The 15,522-nt window shown below is 38.5% G+C and overlaps 1 protein-coding gene across 4 annotated transcripts in view; it reads right to left on the reverse strand.

Annotated features, from left to right (window-relative positions):
• MYEF2 (myelin expression factor 2) overlaps nucleotides 1-11,979 on the reverse strand; it is a 42,775-nt gene extending 30,796 nt beyond the window's left edge. For all 4 annotated transcript variants that reach the window (XM_089309455.1, XM_089309454.1, XM_002717852.6 and 1 more), the window contains exons 1-3: nucleotides 11,687-11,979; nucleotides 2,289-2,497; nucleotides 1,004-1,056 (exon numbers count right to left, since the gene is read on the reverse strand). In XM_089309455.1, coding sequence (XP_089165581.1) covers nucleotides 1,004-1,056; nucleotides 2,289-2,497; nucleotides 11,687-11,847 — 423 coding nt within the window. In that variant the 5' untranslated portion in view covers nucleotides 11,848-11,979. The remainder of the gene's footprint in view (nucleotides 1-1,003; nucleotides 1,057-2,288; nucleotides 2,498-11,686) is intronic.
• Between the last annotated feature and the right edge of the window lie 3,543 nt (nucleotides 11,980-15,522).

Raw genomic sequence — 15,522 nt, forward strand, 5'->3', positions numbered from 1 at the left:
ATTTTTACTTTTAGAAGACTTTCCATTAAGTTAAAACTAATGACACTGTAAAATTCAATTAACAGTAATTCAAGGAAATAACTGAAGGCTCCAAAATATTTATTCTTACTTAGACACAAACATGTTCAAAATAAGTATTATGTACCATATATTTTTTTACTCCATTAAGATCAAAATACCAAATAAACATTAATTTCATTTTTAATCAAGTTCCTTGTCAGATTAAAACTGGCTGCACACAATTTAAGAGCATTCAGTTTTAAGTATGGGAAAAATTACCTATGCCAAAGAAACCTAATTTGCAGAATCATTTTATAAAACAATTCCTTGTGATTACTGTTCAAAGTGCCATTTAAATGTCATAACAAAGTCTGTATTTCTCATGTACCCAACTGGTGTTTGCTAATATAATTAAACATTGTCAAGAATTTCCCATTGTATTCTTCAGTATATTGCATTCACATTGCTAAAAAATCAAAAAATCTACTATCAACCAATTTTTTATGTGAATTTAATCATCAATGTCATTCATACCATTTGGTCAGAGCACTGCCTCTTATATGGTCCTGCAGGCTAGCAAATTAAGCTTTTCAGTAAAAGTTTCAAAAATGCATTCTAAATTAACACCTTTAAGCTACAGTCCTCTTATAAAACTTTTAGGGAAAGTTATCAATCCAGTAACTTTTAAAATATCCTTGAAGACATCAAAAAACAACCAAAAATACTACATTAAAATCTTATTGGCTAAGAAGAAGCATTACCTTAGAGTTGTTAGAAAAGTGAATGCCCTCTACGAATATTTACAAAACCCATCCCTTCCAGGCAGCTAGTTTGGTTTGTATAATGTGTCAGACTTGCTAGTATGAAGCCTCAAATCTTGCATAATAAAGTAAAACAAAAAAAATGAAACTTAAGTTTCCAAAATCTGGTACAAGTATTATACAGAAAGTAAACTGCTGAGGAACTTTTAAACCTCAAGCAGATTATTGCCCACAGCACTTACCCTTGATTTTCCTTCCGCATCCTTAAAGAGCTCCACGTATGTAACCTCACCAACTACATAAGACATACAAAAGGAAGATACCAAGAAACAATACATTTAAACACCAGTGTCTTGCTTTACTGCACACCTGTGCACAACTCTACAGAAAAGCACCTATTATTCACCAACGATCAAAACCAGACCAACATACCTCCTGTCAATGGCTCTGTAAATTTAACTGATTTTCAGAAGTGTACATCATCCACATTCTCTAAAAAAGCTAACAACCATATTAACCTAATACATGCTACAGATCATGATCTTATTTTGGCCAGCATGATATAGTTGGTGAACAAATGCACATATACATACAAATGGTCCCTTAGCCTATCATATTAAAAAACATCAACATTAGCACTTTTCAAGTAACTTTGGTCAGCCTACACACAACAGCTGTTTTAAGGTGACTTTCTACCTGAATGTCTTCAATCATGTTTGCCATCAATAAACTAAATTTACAAGTCATGCTTCACAGCAAGCCACACACTTTCTAAATAAAGTCAATGAATAAAACCAATCAAATAGTTGTCACCTTACAACAGATACACCAATGCAATTTTTTTTATTTATTAAAAAAGATCAGCCTCAAAGCCAAGGACATAGTTTGCAGGACTGTTGAAACTCAATTTTTCAAGAGATAACAAAACTAACTTTTACAAGATCAAATATTAAAGTTATTTTTCCCCAAAACCAACCATATATATAAGATGAAGGTTTTCAGATTATTCTGAAAGCAAAACTGCAACAGCAGTAACGCAATTTTAATATAGAACTGCAAAGACAGCATCATGGCAGTAATGACAATGCAAACAAAATGAATCCACAGCCAGATTCCAGACTCCACCAAGGTAATAACAAAACAGCTTTTGGAAAAAAAATAATCAAACCTTATTATTCATACTTTAACACACTAAATGTATTGCTTAACTAATGCAATAGTCCTTTAAAATCTATGAAAACTTCAACTAGACAAAGCAATCACTTTAACAAAATTCTTGGTGGCATGCATATGGCTGGCTCACTACTATCCCACTAAAATGGCAGAAAGAAAAGTACTTCATTTATCCATACTACCTTGTAATGAAATTGTGTCAAGTGAAAGAAGAGGAAAAGATTAGTTCACATGTCAAGAAATAAAAATTAGTTTTTGAGTCTATGTGGCTAAGAAGAATAAAAAAATGTGCTTAGTTTCCTCCCCTTTCTATATGAAAATTATCCAAGAATAGGTTATTTCAAAGATAGTTACCTTTTTCTCTCATTAGATCTTTAATAGCTTGCCATTTCATGTCATACGGGATGTTACTAATGAAAACTCTGTTACGATTTGGACCCTTCTTTTCTCCAGTGCTGGAATTCTTGTCTTTTGAATAAGGATGAAATCTATTGGCCTTCTTATTTCCTGTAGATTTTTCTTTTAAGTCAGATTTCTCTTCTTTCACTGAGTCATCATTCTCCCTATGAATTTAAAAAAAATGACAAAACTTCAGTTGCGCTTCTAAGAGCGGAAGTTCACATTAAGTAATTCATACTTACAACTCTACTCACAAAATCCCACTAAGCTAGACCTCAGCAAAGCAGCTGGAGAGTCAGCCTGATAGCTCTGAAAATTACCCAATGCTAATTTAAACCATGGATTTGGACATATTATCAAGCTTCTCAATGAATAATCCTCATTTTTCTCCATAGTAAATATGAATAGATTCAAGTATCCAACCAAGCAATCTCCAAGGATTTCCCATCAGACTGCTAATAAATGTCATTAGATCCAAACAGAGGGCCTGGGAGTGCAGTGACTTTACTTCTACAACATATAAAATTGCTCCCTTGATCACAGAATTAACTTTCTGGGCTTCACTCAAAACTCTAAAAAACAAATAATACTCTGAAAAAGGTCATCTCTTAATGGTTAAAGTTTCTTCCCAGAACTTACTCTTCCATTTCTTAAAAACAAAAACTAAATACACAACTATGTCTATTGATTTACATTTCTATACCAGGGTCTTCAAAAAGGCCATAGAAATGCGCATTACTTTTTTAATTCCATTGCCCACAAACATTTGGAAGTGCCCGGGTAGGTATACACTCCTATAATCCTCAAATCTCTTCTATTCCCAACTTCAATCAAAACAAAAATTTAGAAGGTATACTAATATTTTCTGCTAAATATTTTTTCTTCTTTAACCAGTAAACTAAGACAGGGTATTTCATAGAATCAAAGTATTTTTAATAATAATATCTATAAAATGGGATGAAGTTGGAAGAGGGAATAGTAATTAATGCTACATGAACCAGAATTTTATAAATCTACTTTTAAATGAAGCCTTAATTGGAAAAAATTTTAATTTATTAAGTCTAAACTCACAATGCAACTATATGATATAGAAGATATAGGTACAACTATATGATATAGAAGATATAGGTACAAAAAAAGATACACATATATAATTAAGATAAACTATACTGATAAAAATTTGGACTTATATTTAAAGACATGATTTACTTTTCAAAAGGATTCTTTTTTACAGAAGCAACAATAGATTTATTTTAAATCACTAATAGCTTTAAATTCACTAGAGTAATTAAAAAATTTCCATTTAAAGCAATTTTTCACACATACACAGATAAAGGTCTCTGAGAATGATACACAGGAGCCTAAATTCTTTAAAGCTTTCTGTATTATTCTGACAACCAACCAGGTTCCATAATCCAGGTTCTACATGCTCTTCTAAGCCAAGCAATTCTAGGAGAGCTCCTCATGCACCTCTTGAAAGAGTCCCTTGTTACACAGCTTGCTTAGCTTGTTAGACACCACTCTTCTGAGCAGGTAGCAATACCACCGGAAATATAGTATATATACTATCTGCATAGGTATCAGCAGCATCTTCCATAATGATAAGTAACATGTGCTCAATAAATAGTAATTTTTGAATGAATGAACAATTAAGAACTCACACTCAAATGAGCACAGATGGTGCCAATGTCTGCCAGAAGAGCTGCTACAATCAAGGAAGAAACATTCAGCCTAAACTTGCTCTGCCACCTTTTCAGAACTTAACAGGAACATCCTCAGTGTCAAGCAGAAATAGCACAACCTCGAAGGGGTCTTCTCTACCCAACTCCAGAGAGGAGGTCTTCCCTCTTGTTTCTGTGTACAGCACATTCAACAACAAACCCTTCTTTCTCACCTCTCAAAGGACCCATTTGCACAACAGGGGGAGGCTGAATTCAAAGCACGTCTCTGTTTAGGTGAGCAGATTATCTATACAATCTCTAGCCAAAAACACCCCCATCTTTTTTCTTCCTGGATAAATCCAATTGTGAAAACACATAAAGTTCTGAAATGCATAGAGTTCTGAAATTCTTGACCTAAGCAGGTACATGGATATTAAACATTTGCTTACAATAATCTGAGTACTACATTAAAAAGCAGTAATATACCTTCTTTAAAATATTTACCCAAGGGATGACCAGAAAAAATTATTTCTTCAAGTTCTCCCCAATTAGGAGCATCTTTAAAATACTGCTAACCTGTTCATCTACAGTGTGTAATATTATCTATGTAAAGCATGTCACTCTAGTGGCTAGAATTATCTGGTTATTAATAAGCCATAATTACAATTTCTAAATTCTTTCTATCAGAAATATATTATGTAATAGAAAGTAAAAATATATGTGAAAATATTGGCTCTATACCCCAAATTCTATGTACTAATTCCTAAACTATGTTAATCCCTCTCTTAAATGTTCTTAAAATATTCTAAAAGTGACAAAAACTTTACAACAAATTTATTTTAAAAAGTCAATATTCAATACCAAATGAGGAATATAGTTCTAATGAGTGATTTTAAAAGTATAACATAATAGTACAAGGTCAAAAATTAATCCCAATTACAGAAGGAAGTTAATAGTGATGAATGCCTACATGAAGAAAAGAAATTTCAAACAACCTAATTCTAGAAAAAAAGAAAAGAATGGAAAGACTCAGATGGAGCTCTGGGCTCCTGATTTCAGGTTGGCCCAGCCTCTGCTGTCGCAGGCATTAGTGGAGTAAGCAGATGAAGATCTGTCTTTGCCCCTCTGCCTTTCAAACGATAATTAAAAAAAAAAACAGATTAGTAAAAGAAAGAAAATAACAAAGATCACAGGATAAATGAAATATACTAGAAAGCAAAAGAAAAGATGACAAAACTGAGTTGTTTTTTTGGAAATATAACCAAAACTGACAAATACACATATTAAGGTAGACACTGAGGAAAAAAAAAAGACTAAAATCAGAATGAAAGAAATTATAAAGGTGCCACAAAAATACAAGGGATCATTAAATGACCACTATGAACAATTGAATAACCTAGGAGAAACAGACAAATTCCTATAAACACACAACTCATCAAGGCTATCTCATAAAGAAATAGAAAATCTGAAATGACCAATGAGAAAGCAGATTGAACTAGTAATCAAAAATTACCCAACCAACAAAAGCCCAGAATTTAAAGACTTTACTAGTGAATTCTACAAATATTTAAGAATACCGATCCTTCTCAAATCCTTGTAAAAAACTGAACAGGAAAGAACTCTTTCCAATCATTTTGAGAGGTCATTATTAATCTGATACAAATGCCAAACAGTGTTAGTAAAAGGAAAAAGAATTACAGGCCAGTATCCCTGATGAACCCACATGAAAAATCCTCAACAAAATACTATCAAACTACATTCAAAAGCACATTAAAAGGATCATATACCATCATCAAGGCAAGGATGGATCGACAGACACGAATCAGTAAATATGATACACCACATTAAAAGAATGAAGGCTAAAAAACAAGTAAGCATCTCAATATTCTGAAAAATTATTTGAGGAAATTCAATATCTATTCTTCTTGATATAAAACTCTCAATAAATCAAGTATAGAAGGAAAGTACTTCAATATAATAAAGGTCACACAGCTAATATACAAAACAGTGAAAAGTTGAAAGTGTTTCTTCTAAGAACAAAAGGAAGACAAGGATGGCTACTCACATCACTTCTATTTAGCATAGTACTAGAAGTTCTAGAAAGAGAAATTAGGCAAGAACAAGAAATAAAAGGCATCCACATTGGAACAGAAGAAGTAAAATTATCTCTACTTGCAGATGATGTGATCTTCTATAGAGACAACTGTGAAGACTCAAAATACTATTAGAACTAACAAAATTAACTCAGTAAAATCACGGCATATAAAACCTACAAAAATTAGTTATGTTTATACACACTAACAATGAACTACTCAAAAAATGAATAAATAATAAAATCCCATTTACAAAAACACCAAAAACAATAAATGCTTGGCAATAAATTTAACCAAGGAGATGTACACTGATAACTATCAAACATTAATGAGGGGATAGGACTGTGGTGTAGCAGGTTAAGCTGCTGCTGGCGTCCCACATGGGCGCTGGTTCAAGTCCTGGCTGCTTCACTTCTGATCCAGATCCCCACTAATGTGCCTAGGAAAGCAGAGGAGATATCCCAAATTCTTGGGATCCTCCACCCATATGGGAGACTCAGATGAAGTTCCTGGCTCCTGGCTTCGGCCTGGCCCAGCCCTAGCCATTGCACTTTCTGGGGAGTGAACCAGCAGATGGACGATCTCTGCCTCTCTGTCTCTGTGTGTGTGTGTGTGTGTAACTCTGCCTTTTAAATAAACAAATTAATCTTTTAAAAAAATGAATGAAAGAAGTTGAAGATTACACTACATCCATGGTTCAGAAGAATCAATGTTATCAAATGTCCATACTATTCAAAATGCTGCATAGGGTCAATGCAGTTCCAATCAAAATTCCAGTGGCATTCTTCACAGAAATACAAAAATCCTAAAAATTTCTATGAAACTTCAAACGACTCCCCAAAAAACTAAAACAATCTTGAACAAAGCTGGAGGCATCACACATCCTGATTTCACAATATGTTATAAAACTACAGTAATCAAAACAGTATGGTACTGGCAAAAAACAAAAAAACAAAAAACAAAAAAAAGACACACAGATCAATGGAATGGAATAAAAAGCCCAGAAACACATCTACACACATAAATTCAACTAATAATCAACAAAGGCACCAAGAATATACAATAAGGAAAGGATATCCTTTTCAATACATGGTGTTGGGAAAACTGGATATCCATATATCAAAAAGAAAGAAATTAGATCCTTATCTTAAAATACACAACAGGAATGAATGCAAAGATTAAAGATTAAACATAATATCTGAAACCATACAACTCCTAAAGAAAATTTAGAGGGAAAGCTCCATGATACTGGTCTTGGCAATGATTTTTTTTTTTTTGATGTGGCACCAAAAGCACAGGCAATAAAAACAAAATAAACAAGTGGAACGACTTTAAACTAAAACATCTCTGTATTGCAAAGGAAATAATCAACAGAATTGAAAGGCAACCCACAGAACAGAAGAAAATATTAGCAACCCATATATCTTATATATGGCAACATACAAGGGACTCGTACAACTCACAACACATAATAGTAATAACCAAAGTAAATTGGGAAAAGGACCTAAACAGATATTTTTCCGAAGTAGAAATTGTCAATAGGTATATGAAAAAGTTTTCAATACGACTAGTCATCAAGGAAATGCAATTCAAAATCACAATGACGTAGCACTGTACATATATTAACATGTTTATCATCAGAAAGTCAGAAGATGACAAGTACTGGCAAGGATATAGGAAAAAAAAGGAATCATTATATACTTTTGGTGGAAATATTTGTATATGATATAGCCATTATGGAAAACAGTATGGAGGTTCTTCAAAACATTAAAAATAGGGCAGAGGTTTGCTGTAATAGTTACAACACTGCTTGGGACACCCACATCCCACATCAGGAGTGCCTGGGTTCAAGTCCAAGTTCTGTTCCCATTTTCAGTTGCTGTTGGTGTGCTGGAGACCAGAGAGGTTCAAGTAATTGGGGTTCCTGTCACCCATGTGAGACCTGGGATGAGCTCCTGGTTCCCAGCTTCAGCATGGTCCAGGGCTGGCTACTCTAGGCGCTTGAGCAGTGAACCAATGTAAGGGAGTACTTGCTCTCTCGTGCACTTTCCCCTGCATCCTGTCTGCCTCCCAATTTTTTAAAATTAAAAACAGAAATGCCATATGACCCAGCTATACCAGTTCTCACATATATACAAAGGAAATAAAATCACTGTATCAAAGAATTACCTGTACTCCCATGTTCCCTGCAGCACTCACATTAGCCAAAATATGAAAATAAGCCAAATGTTCCTTGATGGATGAATGGATAAAGAACATACATATAATACACACACACAACAAAATATTTAACCCTAAAAAAAAAAAAAAGAAAATCTTGCCATTTGTAACAATCTGGGAGAAACCTGGAAGGCATTATGCTAAGTGCAATAAGCCAGACTCAGAAAGACAAATACTGCAAGACACCTACTTATATCTAGAATCTTCAAAAGCCAAACTCATATAAGCAGAAAGGAGAATGATTACTAGAGGTCAAGCAGTGGAGGAAGTGGGGAGGTATTGATCTAAGGGTTCAAACCTTCAGTTTTAAAATGAATTAAGTTCTGGAGACCTAATGTATGGTATAGTAACTCCATGGTTGAAGTAACTAAGGTTTATGCAATAATACATGTTCTTATGCACTTAATAAAAGCAGAGCTAGTAGATCATCGCAACATAAAAGACTAGATTTATAGAAACACATCTTTAATTTCTTGTCTAATGATATGAACATGGCAATTAAATTCTCTGTATATGAGCTCCATGACCATAAAAATTCACTTGTAAATTTCTTCAACAAACATTTACTGGACCTTTAAAATATAAGGCCTTGAGCAAGACATACAGATGAACGTGACATAGTGGTCTCTGTTCTCAGTAACTGTGAATTAACTTTAGCACAAGTCATTTCAATCCTGATGACAAGCAGTACTCTCTTCACTTAGCAGTATAAATCTTAAGGCATTGTTTCTGATCATTTTTATCATCACCAAAGAAGTCCTACAATTAAAAACATACAGTATCAACTCAAAATTTATGTGTTAGGGTTGTCAACTACTCCTATTGGTTCACAAAGCTCAAAAAGGTTTGAAAGTTCCCTGTTACACAGTGTGCATAACGCATAGTAGCTCATCACAAATTCTGACGGAATAGACAGTACCAGAGTCTCTGTTCAACTTCTGGGGAAAAAGATAGGAAGAGAAACGAGTTAACAAGCAACATGGTAAGATCTACAGTTATTAGCAGCATTTCTTACTTTCTACATCACATTTTTCGCTTCCTAAATTAGATAAGGATTCTTTTCTCACCTCTCTCTTCTCCTGTACCCTTGATGAGATTTCAAAAGGGATTAGACATTTTTAATATCTAAAAATCTAAAAAATAAAAAAATAGAAGTTTAAATACCAACTCAACCTGTACCAACTCTATTGCACTAATCTTACCCAAGGGTAGTAGGGCTTCTCTAATTCAAGGCTCCTAATTTTGTTGACAAAGGTAGAAGAAGGTGCACAATTATGCTTAGATATGAACTAATAGTACATAGCAGCCATCATTCAGTATCCACAGGGGATACTGATTGATTCCAGGGCCCCACTCTCCACCTCCACAGATAAAAACTCTGAGGGGGGTCAGTGCTATGGCTTAGTGGGTTATGCCTCCGCCTCTGGCCCCAGCATCCCATATTGGCGCCAGTTCTTGTCCCGGCTGCTCCTCTTCCCATCCAGCTCTCTATGGCCTGGGAAAGCAGTAGAGACTGCCCAAGTGCTTGGGCCCTTGCACCTGGGTGGGAGACCGGAAGAAGCTCCTGGCTCCTGGCTTTGGATGGGCGAAGCTCCAGCCATTGCGGCCATTTGGGGAGTGAACCAGAGGAATAAAGACCTTTCTCTCTGTCTCTCCCTTTCACTGTCTGTAACTTCTCCTCTAAACCTCTCAAATAAATTAAAATCTTCGAAAAAAAAAAAAAAGGCTGAGGATGTTCAAGTCCCTGATACTAAACTGCACAATTTGCATATAACCCATGCACATTCTCCTGTATAATTAAATCATCTCTACATTACTTACACCTAATACTAGATAAATACAACATAAGTACTTGTTATACTGTATTGTTCAAGAATAGTTACTTTATTAAAAAGTCAGTACACCTGTACTGATGAAATCGCTTTTTCCATCCCAGGATGGCTGAATCCACAGATGTGGAACCTGCAAATATGAGTACAGAGGATTGGCTCTGTTTTTATGTTTATCACTCCACTGTTTTTTGTTTTTTAGTTTGTATTCATAATGTCAAATCCCCAAAAGCCAACATTTTGGCAGTCATGACAGAAAGTGCTTTGCTCACTTCCTGGTTTCCCAGTTACTAATGTGCACCACTTTTCATCCAGGAACAAACTCCATCGAGTTCTGATCTCGGACCGGCCACCTCTATTCTGCCTAGAAGATTCTATCTATTCAAATCCACTGTAGAGCAAAGGGGGCAGATGGAAACTGAAGAGAACCACCTCATTTCATCGCAATCAACCCCTACACATATCTCACCACACTGCTTCACACGTTTTTACACCAGAGAAATAAGTCAGAAACACATCTGCACTTCCTATTTTAGTGTGACATATATTCACTGCTTTCTACTCTGAGCATAACTGAGAGAGGGTAGTGTTTTCACTAAGTTATTACCAAACTTTCAACTTCAGGTCCCAAGGGGGAGGCCTATGAAAATAAACACCTGACTCCCCTATGCCCCCACATGACACCAAGGAAGGTGAGCGTAACATTTCCTTCTAACTGGAAGGGATTATGGATTTGAGTCAAATCCTTTACAGACATGACTGATAGCTGCACTCACAAAGTAGTAGGGTTTTCCTCAATTAAAAAAAAAATCTTATTTTACCCTTACACCATATTTAGGGCCATCACTCACTGGGTTTTTAAAAATAGTCCGCACAGCTGACAAACATCACCTGGTGGGTGGGGAAGCAGTTGCACATCTCCCCTTTTAAAGTACCTCCAGCCAATTCATGGGAACACAATGGATTCACTAGAACAGCGTATTATTAAACTTCATGTCGGGATCTAGCAGTTTAGGGCTGAATATCTGCGTTAGAAAACGAGAGCAGAACACTAAAACCATAAGCAAAGCTCGGAATTAGGCCGGCGAGATGGATATTCCTTTCAAATACGATTTCGGTGGTTAAGAGGAAAGGTCCGATGATGTCATCCCTAGATACTCCCTAGTGATGAACACTAACTACTGGCCTTTAAAAGGGGGACCATTTTCCTGCAAAAGGTGGCATTCGCCAAGCTTTGCTCAAAGGTTTCCCAGCTGAAGTCAAGGAAGTGGGGGTTGTCCCAAGGTCTCGCACTAGAAATCCGGAAGGGGCGCGGGGCCCCGGCCCCCCACCCCTGGCTCTCGGGGCAGTGTGCGGCGCGGCCCAGCCCTGGCGGGCGGGGAAGGCCTGGGAGAGTCCCGGCTGCACCTGCTTCTCGCGCCGCCGACGGCCCGCGGACGGGCCGGGGCCCAAGGGGCGGCTGTCCCCTACCGAGGCCCGACGCGGCCCCCGGCTCCCCGGCCGCCTCCCCGCCCCCCACCGCGCCCGGCCCCCGGAGGAAAAGACAATACATTTTAACGCCATTGGAGCTGCTGCTGTGCGGCGGCTGCTGCTTCTCCGGCTCCGGGGGGTGCGGTTCTCGCCGGGGCTCGCCCGGCGGCTCCGCGGGCTGCTGGGGCAGGCTGTCGTCGCCAACCGCCCCAGCCACCTCGGCCTTGTCGGCATCCGCCATCCCGCCGCCGCTGCCTCCGCCTCGGCCGCCTGCGCTGAGGGGCTCCGAGCGCGACAATGGCGGCAGCCGGGGAAGCGGTAACGGATCCCGATTTGAAAAGGCCCCGAGCGCTCAGTTGCCCGGATCTCGCGAGAACCGGTCGAGCCCGGGCGACTGGGAGATAGTACGAGCCGGGTGCGGGGGGTGGGAGTGCGGTGGGGGAGGGGAGGGGAGGGCTGGAGGAGGGGGTCGGGACCACGGTTGGGGCAAACGGCCCTGCACCTGCCCGGGACAGGATTTGACCAGTCCTGAAACCCGCGGTGGGGCCAGGTTCGGAGCACCAGCCTGCCTGGCGCTGGGCACCCGGTGGGGGTCTTCGCTCACAAAGCGAGGTTAGAAATCTCAGCAGCGTTGAAACTGGGACTGTTCCAGTCTTCCCAGGTAGGGACAGCCCAAGTTAGAGAAGCAGGCACACTTTGCATCTCTAAAGACGCCTGCAAGTCTTCAGCCTGCTTTGGATGCAAATAAAGCATCTGGGCCATTTCAAAGCTTACGCACCCCGTGGACATTCTGTAAACAGTTATTGATGACCGCACTTCACCGAGTTGAATGGCTTTGAATTTCTTTGAGGATTGCTTGCTCTTGAAACTGAAAATTTCTTTGAAACGCAGCAATCAGCTTAGAAAGAGAACATTGAAGTTTTTTGGTTTTTTTAATTCTCTGCACAGCAATCAATAGGAGGAATCTATAGTTTTCGTGGGAAAGCTATTAGAATGGCTGATAATAGGCATTTTGGTTTGGAGTTCTGTGTTTATTACATGCCTTTGCAAAGTATATGCGAGAGAGTTTATAGGCCCTCAAACAAATATAATTACCATATGGAGTTTTAAAATAGAGGCATAGATTTTTTTTTTTCCGCCTATAAGTATGAAAAAGAAACCCATTAAACTTAACCAACTCCTGAGTACTAAAGTGATATTTCACATTGAAATAACCTTTGGGCTGGGGCTGGCGCCACGGTGCACTAAATTAATCCTCCGCCTGCGGCGCTGGCATCCCATATGGGCGCCAGTTCTAGTCCCGGTTGTCCCTCTTCCAGTCCAGCTCTCTGCTGTGGCCCGGGAAGGCAGTGGAGGATGGCCCAAGTGCTTGGGCGCCTGCACCCGCATGGGAGACCAGGAGGAAGCGCCTGGCTCCATATCGGTGCAGCTCCAGCCGTTGCGGCCAATTGGAGAGTGAACCAATGGAAGGAAGACCTTTCTCTCTGTCTCTTCCTCTCATTGTCTAACTCTACTTCTCAAATAAATAAAATAAAATATTTAACCTTTTGGCTAAAAAATTCAAAACCTTCCTCCCAAATACTTCTTTTCATAAAGACCGTGAAATCATTACATAGATTTACCTGCTTTACAGAATATCAGGCACTTATTTGTGACAGTTACATTTAGAAACTAATACTAAAGTAGTGTATACTATCCTAAATTTTCCCCCTGTTCTTTGGAATTTCCATATGCAGGTTCCTGCCCTCCACTCCACCCCAGTATCATAAAACATCCCACCCTGAGGGGATACTCTACTTCATCAAGCGCACATACACATTTTAATCATGATGAGGAATGCTTGTTAATACATTATTGCAGGCCGGCGCTGTGGCATAGCGATAAAGCCGCCGCCTGCAGTGCAAGCATCCCATATGGGCCCAGTTCGAGTACCCGCTGCAGCAGGCTGATCCAGCTCTCTGCTATGGCTTGGGAAAGCAGTAGAAGATGGCCCAAGTCCTTGGGCCTCTGCCCCTGTGTGGGAGAACTGGAGGAAGCCCCTGGCTCCTGGCTTCGGATTAGTGCAGCTCTCGCCAATTGGGGAGTGACCCAGCAGATGGAAGACTCTCTCTCTCTCTCCTTTCTCCCTGCCTCTCTGTAACTCTGCCTTTCAAATAAATTAATTTAAAAAATTAATTAAAAAACTCTTGCTAGGATTCTACCTGTTCTGTTGCACAAACACGACAAATGCTATTGAAGTTGCTGCTTAGATGGTTGCTCCTCAGTCAACCTGAGATACAGTGTTTGGAGTAGCAGAAATAACATCTGATTTTGGCAGAGAAAATCTGGATTTGAATCCTAGTTTTGCAATTTTCTGCCTATAACTGCCTGGGCAAGTCACTTCATCTCTCAACCTCTCCACAATAAATAAGAATAACAATAGCTATCTTGCAGGATTAAGGTGAGGATGAAAAGAAAACACTTAGTGTAGGGCAAAGCGCTGTGTAAACATAACCTGGTATCACAATACCCTCTCTCAAGGCTCAAGCAGGCTGTTAGTGAAAGAGAAGTTAGGTGGTTTTCTGAGAGTGATACTCTTCATTCTGTTATCCTTTTATTATCACTGAATTTCACAATGAAGACTTAATCTCACAGTCCCCACTACAGTATCTTCTTGCAAAAATCTTTTAATAAAAATTCATTATTTCTAAAGAGGCCTTTATGCTTAAAACAGAGTAGTAGGCACACGAGGAACACAAAACTCAGTACACTCCTGTTGGGAGAGTACACATTTATGAAAAGCACTATCATAGAGATAAAAGTGAAGTATAATTAAAAATTGATTTTCAAACACAAGAGACCAGCCCACATGCCATAGTATATCAATTAAAATATTCCATTAAAATACTTATCTTGATTACTGAGCTCTTGGGCACTGCCTTCAACTTTTGTGCCTATGACGAATGCCTCACTCACACTGTACTTTAGTCCCGGTTTGATAAATATATCAAGAGCTGGTAGTTCCTGCTGGGGAATCAGCAAGAGTTTCACAGGAGAGCTGGATCTTAGAAGAAGGAGAGAATTAGGGCAGCTTCGGAAGAGAAGAAGATGATTAATCCTTACCACTGGACTGCTCTGTAGATTGATCATTTGTCTTTCTTATCTCTTATTATTAATATTGTGCTGACCATAGATAAATCTAAGATACAGAAAGATGGCTATTAATAATATATTGCTGAATTCCATCTCTATATTTTCTTTTCTTCCTCTCCACTGTTTTTATTTTAATTCATGGATGCACATTAAAAAAATTCTTAAGTAATGTTCAAGTTTACTCACTGCAAAAGTGTTATCCTTTGTAATTGCACAAAATGCATTGCTAGTAAAACTTCACATAACAACTTAGTTTTCTTATAAATTGGTGTGTGTCTGTGTGTATTAAAGCAGATAAGAGAGAAATCATTTACACATATCTAGAAATGTTAGCCAAAAATTCTATAATACTTTCAATTATGTGTGTATCATTTAGAAATTGTCTTCATCAGCTAGTAACAGCAACTGGAAGTCGCATTTCTTAAACAAGATAAATGCTGTCACCCTTTAAATCAAAGAAATGCAGAGGGAGATTGTGGAGAAGGTATAGTAGCCCCACATTCATGAGCCCAGATACCCACAACTTTAATCTTTCACCATCCCAGTGTGAGGCTTCCATCACTAAGGTTTACCTGTGGCCCAGGAAGGCTACTGAAGAGCGGGGCATTATAGTTCGCTAGATCCAGAAAGGAAAGATTCATCCAGAACTCAGACACGCATTTCCATCAGTGGGCCAGAATTTGGTCACATAACAAACTCAGCAATAGAAGAGGTTGGCAAATAATTTGGGGGCCAGGCTCATTACTCAAGATGAAAAGAAATGAAGAGGACTAAGGAGTGGCCC

This window comes from Oryctolagus cuniculus, chromosome 12 (genome assembly GCF_051225735.1).
Source record: "Oryctolagus cuniculus isolate XC-2025 breed Fujian yellow rabbit chromosome 12, ASM5122573v1, whole genome shotgun sequence".
Lineage (NCBI taxonomy): Eukaryota > Metazoa > Chordata > Mammalia > Lagomorpha > Leporidae > Oryctolagus > Oryctolagus cuniculus.